General features: G+C 32.9%; 1 protein-coding gene across 1 annotated transcript; it reads right to left on the bottom strand.

Annotated features, from left to right (window-relative positions):
- Positions 1 to 3914: 3914 nt before the first annotated feature.
- Positions 3915 to 12833, bottom strand: LOC149083382 (uncharacterized). Its single transcript, XM_089236654.1, has 3 exons — positions 12588 to 12833; positions 12383 to 12455; positions 3915 to 8833 (listed from the first exon to the last, which is right to left on the bottom strand). Exons 1-3 carry the CDS (start codon positions 12627 to 12629, stop codon positions 8625 to 8627), a joined length of 324 nt encoding a protein of 107 aa, XP_089092780.1. The 5' UTR covers positions 12630 to 12833; the 3' UTR covers positions 3915 to 8624.
- Positions 12834 to 13368: the final 535 nt, after the last annotated feature.

Here is a 13368-nt window from a genome sequence, read left to right as displayed (position 1 = left end):
TCCCTTTAAAAAAGGATAGCAACGCAATTGACTTATTTACATCGGAACTTGTAATTTACATATTTTTCACACTGTGCTTTTGAAAGTGGTCTCGAAGGAGCGTCATTCTTAAAAACTTACATGCCTTCATAATTTGGTGTACATTGTCGAAGAGAGTTGACACAAGGGCGTAGCGGGCTTCCAAGTCCCCCCCCCCCCCGAAATGTGAGAAAATGGCCAAAAAACAAAAAAGGGGGAAAAGATAGCAAAATTTATTGTTCTATGATTTTGGTTCCCCCCCCCCCCGAAATGAAAGTGGACCCCTCTCCCGAACGAAATTTCTGGCTACGCCCCTGAGTTGACAGGTTAGACTGTGGAGGACTTCAAAAAAAATGTAATTTTTAATTTGAGTACAGTAAAGAATTTTCTGTGGTTGCTAGTGCACTGGTTTAGCCAAAAATTGTTTTTGTAACCAAGTCATTTCTGTCATTTTGCTTTGACTTGAGTCAATCTTATAAGATAACTGAAATAGTGCTATAAAAAAAATTAATCCAAGAAAAACTTTTAAATAAATTTTTTTTTTTAGAATTTCTTTTCGTTATGCTATGATTATGTTGTCTAAGGGGGTACCCCCTCCTACTTTTATAAACCTGCTTTTTCTAATTTTTTGAGTGGGAGGCTTGTAAATGTTTTGGACCTGATACCTAGTATGATTTGATCCGGTGTAATATAGGTCTTTCGAAAACGGGGTGTACGACCTGTATTAGGATATCGGGTTCGCAACATCCTTAGGCGAATTTGTGGTTTTGTCACCTTTCCTCCCGTGTTTTTCTAATTTTCTTGAGCCAGTGGTGTCGGAGCCGGAGTACTGTGGGCGCTCACCCCACACTATTTGTAAACAACTCTAAGCATCCGCGGAATTTATTCAAAATATAGAATTTCCAGCATAAAACTCAAGTTGAGCACCCACAGTGCTAAAACTCTTCCGACGCCTATGCTCTTGACCACCGATTTTTTGCCCTAGGCTATTGCTCTCTAACCCTCCCCTCCCCTCCTCTTGCAAATACGCCTCTGATCGTGACGTAGGATTCACTACAACCTATGCAGGTTTCAATGAGAAAGAATGAAAACTTGATTTTATGCGCATTTTAATCTTATGGGGTTTATTTAACTGCATAAGTGTAGATCAGGGGTCTTCAACGCACGCATAGCTCGTCGGCCATATTTGGCCCTCGGAGATTTTTGTCGTGGCTCGCCAATCATTACAGAAAATGCTTGAAACTATTAATTCTAGAATTACTGAAAGAAACAATTTTTGAAATAAATAATTTCGAAAATTAATGAAAAAAAATAAAATCAATCAGAAATAATTCCGAAATTTTTGATATAAATTATTTCTCAATCAATAAAAGAATAAACAATAATTGCATAATTACTGAAAAATGATTTCAGATCAAAATTAATCTTAGAATCAGTTAATTTGATTAGAAATTAATCGAAAACTTTTTCAGAATTAGTGTTAAAATATTTTCAGAAGCAATCAAAATTGATAACTAATAAAAGAAACAATTTCAGTGTAAGTAAAAGTCTTCAGCTAATTTTTGTCCCTGCTTAAATTAGGCCCAAATGACTCCTTAAATTAAGATGTCGCTAAATTACAGAACTTGGTGGCCCGCCGGCTTTGTGGGAAGTTTCAATTTTGCCCGTCGTGTCCGAAGGTTAAATAAAGAATCTACTGGTGTAGATTTCCCGAGGCTAACGATTTCCCTACTGACGTTGACGTATGCAACCCCCCCCCCCCCCCCCACATAGATAAGATTTTATCTATAGTGGGGTTTTTTTTTGCAGTGAAAAAAGGTAAGATCCCGAGGAAAAATCCTGCTTACGCTATTGCCTACTGATGAAAAAAATTTCGTGTTTCGCCATATCTACGTCTTCCGTAAACTGCGTTCAGTGAACAATTTTGAAATCGAAACTGTTTTTTTCCATTCTTTTCATCGCCTTTGATTAACCAAACCGACTTTCCTTCAACAGTCCAATTCATCAAATAAAAATCCGCGAACGTTTTTATCTAATATTAAATATCACAGCCGCAGTAAATTTTCCTCGTTATTTTGGTAATATTAGTGATGTGTAGACGAAGAGAAAAGACGGGCAGGCAAGTCATGCATAAATACACCTGCGTAAACTCTGTGGACATTCCTTTTTTTTCTTTCTTTCGTAAAACATTTGTACAAACAAAATGTGCTCTTCACTTGAATCCTGCAAAGAAATTTAAATAGAAATGTTGTGCGTCGGCTTGTATTTTAATCTAAAAATAATGTCATCTACGTAATGAAATTAATAGAATAATAAGTTTTGAAATCTTATATTGAGTTAGGCCGGGATTACACTGTAAACGTTTTTAGAAAAGTTCTTTTATAAAAATTGAAAAATGTAACCAATAGGCGGATCAGTTAAGTTCGAGCTGTTATCTTGACGTGTTATTGGTTACATTTTTCAAGTTTTATAAAATAATTTTTATCTAACTTTTATAGTGTAATCCCGACCTTATAAACTAATACCATCATTAAAAAACAGGAGAGGCTTATGTGCTTCCTTCAATACTGGTGTGCCATATAATTTGCATTAATCCGTACAGCGGCAACGATGAGATATCTCGGATTACTTGATGCCCTTTGTTTCGGCCATTTTGAGATATCTCGCGTCCTTAAAACCCTCAAATTTCGTCAATGATGCCCCCCCCCCACCCCAGCCTATCAGATCAACTGTCAGAGGGCGAAGTCGGCTTTTGTTCAAAGTTTGATAGCAGAAGGAGAAATACTTTTTTTTCCTTTTCCGTTCAAGGTTGTATAGGAATATGCGCGTTTTGTATAAATAACAGAAAAATAAGAGTATTTTTCTTCATCGTTGTTATTTTTGGTGTTGGTGGGGGGGGGGGGGGGGGACACCTATCAGCTGCGCAAGATCCGGAAAAAAATATTCTTCTTAGAAAGCAGGTATGGCATTTTACAGAAGGGGTTTAGTGATTTCCACTGTGGCAGTTATAAGACAGATCAGGGAAAATTTTAAAAACCACTTAAAGGGTTAATAAACAAACATGAAAGTGTTGACTACAAACGATGATAAATCAACGCTTTGTGAAATAGATGGAGAGAAATACACTTTTCATGTGTTAGTGGGATAATATGCTAATTAAAATGTTGTCTAGCCTAATATTGTCACCATGGTCTCCACATGGATAAGAATAGCAGAGCGATAGCCAACCACATACTTCTACTTAACTGTACATACACCTCATAAACATTCCTCTGGGAAATTTCAGAGGCCTAGGTGCCCTGCTCAAAGATGAGGAGGCCATGATTTTTAGCACATAAGCAAAATAAAGGCAGATATAAATAATTAATTTTATAGTCTGCTCACAATGCAATATAGTACTATATTCTCTAGTATTTGATCATTAGTGCAAAAGAAAGTGAAAAAAAAGTTGAGTAACCATGCAGTTAATAACAATTTGAAAGTAATGGCTGCAGATTTGGGAAAAAATACCAAACATCAACTAAAATTTAAGTAGAAGCAGAAAAATATTTCTTAGGCCAGGATTATGCTATGAAAGTTTGATAAAAGATCTTTTACAAAAACTAAAAAAAAAAAACAACCAATAAGCCAATTGTTACATTCTCGTATATGCAACACTTATTGATTGCATTTTCAAGCTTTATAAAAGAACTTTCCAAAACTTTTATAGAGTAATACCAGTTCCAAGAAAGTTTTTGAACTTCTAAACTATTAAAATATTCATTATCATTATTAACCATCTATCCATCAAAATAACAATTTTGTAGTAATTTTCACAGAACAAAATAAAAAAATGTGAAAAAAATGAGTAATTATAAAAAAATAAGTAAGAATGCAGTTAATAAAACTCTGATACATAAATTTCCATGTTTTTAATACTTTCATTACACTCAACATAGAGAGAAGCCTTCTAATACACAACAGCTTCAATAACAGCGAGTATAAGGACACTTTTATATATTTCCACGTATAAACACATATCATAATCAACCCTGTGAAGCTAAAATAATATGGCAAAAACAGAATCAAACACATTTCAAGCGACAGTTTCCACACCAAAAACAACACACAAAGTCGTATAATTTCCGAAATTATAGCTGCTAGCAAGGCTCGTAAAACAAAACGTATAATAGTTTCAATGACAAACACTGTACTAGAACAAAGATCTAATTATCATATAGAAAAAAAAATTATGGATCATTTCTACACATTTTTAACAGAAAATGACTGGTTATTTATTGTGTATATGATATGTTTTCACATCAAGTTATGAGCACTTTCAATTTTTGATTAAGAAAAATGGCACCACCGAAGCAAAAAAAAACCTTTTGAAGAAAATTCAAAAGAACTCAAGCCATACAGTAACATTTTCTCCTTCGAAAGCTTTATATGAATGGCACTGACTTTAAAATAATAAAAATATTACATAGCATCTCAAGTAACTGTGTATGAATTATAACAATCGTTTATCGCTTAGAAGTGATGTAAGGCATTGTTGGTCCCCATTTAGTGACAATGTGAATGGCAACAGTTAACGATTATTTTACACCAGTACTTTAATTTCTAATTTATAAATTCTTGTCTACACATTTTATTTCTGGCAAAACTTCAAATACTTCAATACGACAATGACCTGCATCATCTAAGGTGTTCCCACAGCCAGCGTAAGATAATAAACATAGTGAAAATCGATATATTGATCCAGTTTTTAAAATTTTTTCCCTCACTAATAGAACAACACTACTGCCAGCAGCAGTCACTTAAAACAAAATAATGTGGCATTATTATCAAATTTTACATCAATTTTTTTTTGGCGATATAACATCTAAATAAAAATAATGCCACCAACTACTCTAATTTCTCTCTCATTGAAATTGTTGGAAACAAATTGTTCAACATCAGATTCAAATGCAAAAAAAAGAGATAAAAGTACTTTGTAAATGACTAGGAAATCAGATTTTTTGTTATAAATGCATTCAAACATGAATAGCTTATCAGCATCGTAAAAAAACTCTCAAAAGAACTCCATATTGAGAAAAAAAAGGATAAAAAAATTCAGAATTGGTTTTCCATTATTCGAAGAAAAAAATCTAAATTCATGCACACAACATTTATTTTATAAAATAAGAATACAGTAGAGTCTCAGTAATTTAAGGTGAACGTGACCGAGACTCCTTGGATAGCTGAAAACTTGAATTATCCAAAAAGTAACAGCAAATGACATTTTAATTGTATGATGGGGGGGGGGGGATTACTCAATTTTAACTATTTCCCCCTTAATTGAACAGCTTAATTCATTACACAACTGCCGAAATCCATGACCTCTTTAAGAGCCTGACAGGGGCCCAAATCCTGGGGCTTGATTTGAATGTTATTTTCTTCCACATTATAAATTTACTAAAGGACGGCCAGTGAAGAATTCTGGTCTGGGGGGGGTCCACTGGAGATGCCAGTCTAGAGATCAAGACCCCTTTAGTTTCTGTCAAAACACTCCTTCCAACTCAAATTATTCGTTGGAAAACTTTCCTTGGAAAACATAAAAATATTGTACAAAAATTGTTCTTGGCAAAAAACAGATTTTGACGGAAATTCGAAGAATTCTTGGATTGTCTGAAACCTTGAGAGAAGTATTGAAACTCTACTGTATAGCGTCATTTCTGGTGTTGTAATGTTGCAGCTATATAGGGTAATAGTAAACTCTTTAAATTAAAGGAAGTGACAGAACACATCAAGATAAATAATATTTGCAATATAACCTTGGTTCATATTCCACTCATACAGCTAAAAAAAGAGTAAATTTTATTACCTTTATAATTATTTATCACACAAAATTCTTCAACAGGGTGAGAAAATGCTTTATCTGACAGTGCAGCGGCGTGTTAGGATGATATTCTAAGGAGCTGCTTTTAAGTATCACAAAAGTGAATGGATTTGTGATGCTCATAATTACAGGCAGGAAGTTTAGGCATTAAAAATTGTAGAAATAGGCAGGCAAAAATGAACTAAAATGCTTAAAATAGACACAAGAAAAGGCATGTATAATGTAAAATAGGAAAAAATAAATAAAAACTTTGGTATAAAAAGTTCAAAAAATGACTAAAATGGCTAGAAAGTTTACTCCGTCTGTGTGTTTCTATATTATTTAATAATAACTGCATTATTAGCCAAGCTAAGTTGATAGTACCACACCAAAAATGGTTATTGTGATCCTTCGAGCTTTGGTCAAAGGCGATTTTGTTAGTTAACTAGATTAGTAACCAACATGGAAAACAAGGTTAGCTACAATTAAAGAATGATTATTATCATATAATTATAATTAGTGAATAAGTATTGTTTTCTTTAAATTGAAATCTGTTCATACCATGCAGTGTCTTTGTCACTTCGATGCTCAGCAATGCCAAGTTTTGTCAGATGTCTATCTCAGGCATTAACACCTATTTGTGTTTAAATGGGGCTTGGGGGGGGGGGCGTTCTGATAAGAACTAATGCGAATTGCAATTTTTATAAAAAGCAATCTTGAAGCCTAAAATATCTGAGTTTTACAGAACTAAGATTCAACGAAAAACATAAAACGATGTCAAAATAGACACTTACGGCAGGAAAAATTCAAAAAAATATTTTTTACCAAAAGGCATTTATAACATTTTGCTTGAACTTCCGGGCTCTACTCATTCCCTATTTTTGCCACATTGAAAGCCCAATGTTAACATTATTGGTCATCTGTAAAAGTTTTTATCATCAGATATAGTTACATTGTTTATAACATTTACTCTTATCTGGTGCTATGATTGGATTAGGATGTACTATATAAACATTGATCCACCATCACACCTCTTTTTTTGTTTAAAGACTTTACAGCCACCCAGTGAAACTTTGATTCCCAAAAATATCTCATTTTTAAATCATTCATATATTTCTACTGAGACATTAAAAAAAATTTGAAACTGCAGATTGAAATTGTTTTCAATACACATCTGATATTTTTTTGTAATGAAAGCAACCAACATTTTGCAGATATAAGCAATAAATAAACTCATGGGGTTCTCATTAGAGATAACAATTACTGCACCAAGGAGCATCAAAAATATATTTAATTTCAACTCCTCTTTCAATTGTTATTTTCTTTATAATTTATTGCAAGTTTTCAGTATGAATATATAATGCTGAAGTACAAAAATCTGAGTTTTTCAAATCGCTACTTCAGCTGGTAGATATTTTATAATTGTCCTCTATATGTATGCATAAATGAATCAAAATCATTTGGGACATAGATATCTCTGCTTCCTTTGCCTTTTTTCTTCACAGAAAATTATATTGAAACAAAAACGAATAACATAGCACAGTATAAGAAGTAGTAAAAGTCTTGTGTTTTGAACACTTAATTCTACGTATAAATTTTCTTTCTGCATTTCACGTTAAAATAGAACATAAACTGCTTTATATATTTGTGCAAGTAATACTCAACCTTAGCAAAACAACTCGAACTAGAGGCATAATCTTATTAGTCTGTTATATTCCGATGACCATCACATTTTAATCAGATGAAGATCTCTGCATTGCTATGAATAATCTACAAGTAACGCAAATTTCAAATACAATAAAAAAAATTTTATATTTTAAAAAGTATAAGGTAACGTAAAATGCCCTTGAATGCACAGGTCTAAAATATATGCTTCAGGAAAGAAAAAAACAAAGAAAATCCTGTGTTTCTTCTGAAAATGGTACAATTTTTTAATTGTATGACACTTATCTACGCATGAAATGTCGCTACAAGTATATTAATATAATAATTCAGGCTGATAAATATGCCTTTATTAATGTATTGCATTAGTGATTGCTTCTTTTCAGTTTAAATTGAATGGTTGGTTTTTCTTTGAAGATCCTTTGTATATCCTAGTTTTTTAAACCAAATTTATGATGGAATAAAAAAAAAAATAAATAAATTACACATGAAATTATTTCATTTCGTTTAGTAAACTGAAAGAGAAAAAAAAACCAAAAAGGTTTTTTAAAAAAAATTAGGTGGATATTATTAATATAATATTTCTGAAATGTAAATTTTTTCAAAGCAAAAAAAAAAAACATCAACGAGTTTGAAAAAAAAAAGAAGAGATGAGTTTCAAAACCAGCTTGAATAGAATAACTATAAAAATTGAAAGCTCTTTTGAGATAAAAAAAACCATGAAGGCATAATCTTCAAAGTTCCTCCTGATAAAAATACAAATGAAAAAGAACTTAATTTTCATTGTTTTTAGGACGATCATATAAAAATTTTGAACTGAAAAATATTTATCTAGAACAGTAGAACAAAAATTATTGAAGCCCATTTTTTTTACATTCATATTCATAACAAATAACTATTTAAAGACACCATATTTTAAACTGCACAAAAGCTTTTGTTGATAGATACACATGTACATAGTCGTTAGAAAAATTTACGCACAAATGCACATAACACACACACACACATATATATATATATAAGTGACCATCAACAAATAATAATCATAATAATCAATGTTTTGGAACAATTGCTGTATCTTTTAACGATCTCATCAAAAATGTCCTCATTCGTTCTTTGTTTTTTGCTTGACTGTAGCCAATCCAACTTTTGAAATAACATTTTTTGAGGCACCAAGAACCCCACTTCCCACATTCAGAGTTGTAGTGGCAGCCCATTTGACACCACCAACCCCTAATCCAACAGCGCTAGATCCAATACTGAAAATACCAGTTGATACTTTTGATATCAGGCCAGGTTGAGAAATTGCACTCTCTGAAAATAACGAGAAATATTTGATAATGCATGTATAACAAATAACAAAAAAGAACTAGAGGAGAAAAAGAAAAAGGAAAGAATGCTTCTCGAGAAATAAGCATAATAATAACGTATCTCCACCCATGTAGAGAACATCTTCCAACGAATATGGTAACACAACAACATGAATTCACTTTATCTAATTTTTTGTAAAATTTGCACGTTCAATCAATTGTTTTTCTTACTACATGAGATGGACTTGAATTGTTTTCATCCCATTCATATTTAAGTTCAAATTTTCATTTTTATAAATAGTCATTCATAAAAAGAGCTTAATTTAATTTTTCTTCGAAAAGATAAAAAATTACATTTTATTCTTGTTTGCTTTTCACTTTAACCACAAAGGGATTATTAGATGAACAAAAGTGAATGACAGGTATGAATAATATCATTCATGCATTTTCATTTCAGTGCATTTTTCATTAAAAAAATAGAGCAGCTACTTCCTTTAGAAGTAGTTGAAACTGGGTGGAGACAAGGGAGCTCGTGTGTGTGGGAGGGGGGAGGGCATTCCTTCCAACATCAATGATGTGTGCCAGTAACCTTATGTGTTTGTATATATTACAACCAAAGCCTGAAATTAGCCAGTATGCGAATTGGCCACTTTCGTTGTAAATTAACCCAACCAATGAATTTCGGGCTTTGGCCAGTGAGTTTGTGATGTGCCCAGAGATCTTCAGTCAAAGTCTGGTAACAAAAGACATAGTTCTGGGTTATCGCCAAGTTGGCATATTTTTTCATAAGATGCAGCAATCTTTTTTTCCTGAACATTTGACAGAGAAATTATATGTTTATATTATCGTATAAAAAGTTTTTGCTCTCAAATTTCTCTTTTTTCCCCTTCTTGTCACATGGAGCTAATCCAATACAGCTATTATATATAGCCATACATCTGATGTTGTTGATGAAAAAAAAATGGATTTGGCATCTACCAGACCATCTTGCATCAACACATCAAACTTTTCATAAACTCTCTGGCTTTGGCAGTAACATGTATAATGTATTGACATACATATATATCATCATCCTGCCTCCAGACTTTCCCCCACTATCTATGTCTATCTCTGCTTTTATGGGTGAAGCTACTTTGCCTCAGGGTTTTTTATTGAAGAATATAAATGTATATTTTATTTCTAGCACCTGTTTGTTGCACTTCTTTCAAACTTGAGAAACTCCTCTTGTCAAAACACCATGTTCCAGTTCTTCTACAAGCCGCTTCTTTTTTTTCCCTAATTCAACCATATGAGACTTTTTTTTAAAGGAATTTGTTTAGGAAAGAGTCATCTTAAGTTCTAAAGAAGTGCAATGAAAGCACACAGAAAAGTTTGTGATATACATTAATATCTTTTTGTGAACTTTGGTAGCTACTCCAAAGGAAATACAGCATATACAGATATAACTGATAGATATCAGCAACCTTCCTTTAATGGGTGGAGAGATGAGGAACAATGCCCTCCCCCTCCCCCGACAGTATCAATAACAGAGATGACTGATCGGCACATGATACCTCGATTAATAAAAATGATTCATTCTGGAATCACTTTATTAGTTACAATCTTAAACCTAAATGTGGTTTCCCATAAGTTTCTATGAAAAATTGTTTTATTCATTCCAGGTTATGTCAAAATACAAAAGACAAATATATAAAGACAAGTTTTTACAACACCGAGGAACACTATATAAAAAACAAAAACTGACTAAAGGTTAAAATAAACATCTTCAAAAATGGATAAATGAAAATTTTCAGGAAGATGAATGATATTTAAGATCTTCCTATTTTACATTAATGTACACACACATACAACCAACACAAGCTTCAGTCTACTAAAGCTGGTGTAGACACAACCCAGTTAAGTTTGTAGGTGCTCCATCTATTTGTGTTTTGGTTAGCTCATTTCTGTGTCTGATGCATACAGATGAGAAAGATAAGCTCCTAGAATATCCAGACTGTTAATTTTGATTCAGTTTGATGTTGAGTCTTGCACTGACGGAAAGCGCACTCTGAAATCACAGAATCCTATTTTTTACTGCATTTTCTATTAGCTGAATCTGTCATTTTACATGAAATGTTTCAAAAACGTTCAGAAAGAAAAGTGCAGGTACATTTACTTCACCATGCACCAACTCGGCAACATCGCTACACTGAAATTTACTGTTGTTATAGAGTTGGGTTGGAAATGAACTTGCCATGTCTTGGTGGTCGCCTCAAGTTCGTTACGGAAAATATCTTGTGATCTATATTCTTCCACCAGATCAAACCTAAGACCTAATGGCCACCTTCACAGTGATAGACAAGCAGTGCCCGCGTGGCGCAATGGTAAGATGCTAGTCTTCCACTATGAAGATTGCCGTCAAGGTCCATGGGTTAGAATCTAGGCAAGAATATCAGAAACAAGTTCTTTACCTATCGAGCCTGGGGTGACTACCGATAGATATGGCACCTTCATTTCCCTCCCACCAGCCTTCACTGGTTGGAAATTGCCGTATGGTGACATATGACCAGAGTTGGTGTGGCTCCCCCATATTTTGCAAACACTTTTGAATTCTGCATGTGTGGGACATGCCACACATGCAGATTCAAAAGATTCTGCCAACCCTAGGGTTCTCTCTAATGTTTCCTATGTGTTATTACTAGGGCTCAGATTATTATGATATGTCCTATTTTAGGCATTTTCGAGCTAATGGTCATATTTAAGGAATTTTCCAGCAATAGATCATTTTTTTGGTAATTTTATCACAAAAATTTTTAATGTGTAGGAATTTTTTTTCAGAGATATAATACACTCACAATAAATTGTCTTTTCTTGTTGTTGGAAAAAAAAAATGCATTCCTAGTAGCAGCAGTCACTTTGTTGTCTTGCTATATTTCTGAAGAGAAACTCAGATAGTGAGGGATGTGCATCACTTCCTTGTGATTGAATTCCACGAGTGGTGAAACGGTGGTTGGCTCAAGTTGATTTTATATCATTAAAAAAAAGAACTAGCATTTTTAAAAAACCTTTGCAAAGTGCATTAGTTTCCTCAAATATGTCTTGGAAAAATTGAACAATGGCAGTTTTTTTAAACACTTGAAACAGCATCTTTAAAATTCAGTGCGAGTCTATATAGAACTTATTAAAGAACAGTTATTGCGCAGAAGGTAGGCCTGTTTTTTATTTGGTGAGAGAACTTCAACTAAAAAAAAGGTAAATTGATGAATTTTTTGCAAATTTTTGAACTTGGCAAGATAAGAAGCAATAACTGAAAAAGAAGAGATGAAATAGAGATAAAATTATGTCACCTTCTAAAATTATAAGGTCACATTTTTTTAATGCTTTTTTGGCCATAAATGCTTGCATATTTTCAAGATTTTTAGGTCATGAGAATTAGAGCCCTAAGTCATTACCTTCCCTGTAACTTGCACTCATTGTGTGTGTGCGTCTTTTTTTTCACAGTAAGATTTTCAATAACTATTTGAACGCAGCAACAAAGGTTTAACATAGATAAGTATAATTATTGAAAACTTACCTTTCAAAACTTCATGGTCTTTATCACTCACACTCTTGTCGGCTTCACTTGGAAATTTATCCATGGTATCTGTCTAAAATAGAGAAGAAAAATATGAATAAGTATGAATTCTTATACAACCAATTTATAAAAGACCTCAGAGTAAGTAATATGCTCAACAGAAAAAAGTACAAATTATTTTATATCCCTTCTTTTTTTTCATTACCTTCTTCAAACAAGCTGCTATAGGATATAAAACTTTGGCCATCAGTTGAGATGATGCTTCATTTGTCAGTTATATCACAATATGCTGGAAAATTTCATTAACCTTTTCTCTCCACGTGTGATCGATACGGCCAAATAAAAAAAAAAATGGATCGAAAATATCTGAAAGAAATCTTCAATTTTCCCACGAAGTAATATGATACGTAAGCATTTGCTGATAAAAACTCCGGAAAAAAAAAACGAAAACTGATATTTACCGTCAGTAAGCTCTTTAAAGAGTCCCACGTGGTCGAGTCAGACCAATAAACTGGAAGAGGCGTGATTGTACACAAATGATTGACAAATAGAGGTTCTCCCCCTCCATTATCAACTGCTCCAAAACGATTACGATGAATAATTAATCAGCTAAGTTAGGAACAAATCAACGAAAAGATAAATTTTGAAAAATATTAATTTGAATTTTATTTTTATTTAAATGAATAAATGACTGGTTTGTTTCCAAAATCGATATAATTTTGGTTTTTTTGAAAGTATATCTGAGGTGGGAAACACGTAACCATACGTACCGTGTCACTTGGACATCTCCGTATTTTCATGTAGTTTTCACCATCCCGACTTTTGTGCAAAAATGTCCCGTTATTTTACGTACATTTGACGAAGCCAACTTGAGTTTTCATTCTTTAAATTACCTTTCCAACTCATAAATTATATTATGAAAATTACGACAATAAATAAGAATAATCATCTCACATATTTGTTATGTTAAACATTTTGCTTCGTAG

Source organism: Pholcus phalangioides, unplaced genomic scaffold (assembly GCF_987345545.1).
Source record: "Pholcus phalangioides strain wild (caught in Gottingen) unplaced genomic scaffold, Ppha-v1.0 ptg000009l_1, whole genome shotgun sequence".
NCBI classification, from domain to species: domain Eukaryota; kingdom Metazoa; phylum Arthropoda; class Arachnida; order Araneae; family Pholcidae; genus Pholcus; species Pholcus phalangioides.
Note: the sequence above shows the minus strand (reverse complement) of the source record. Positions and strands in the feature narration are given on the sequence as shown.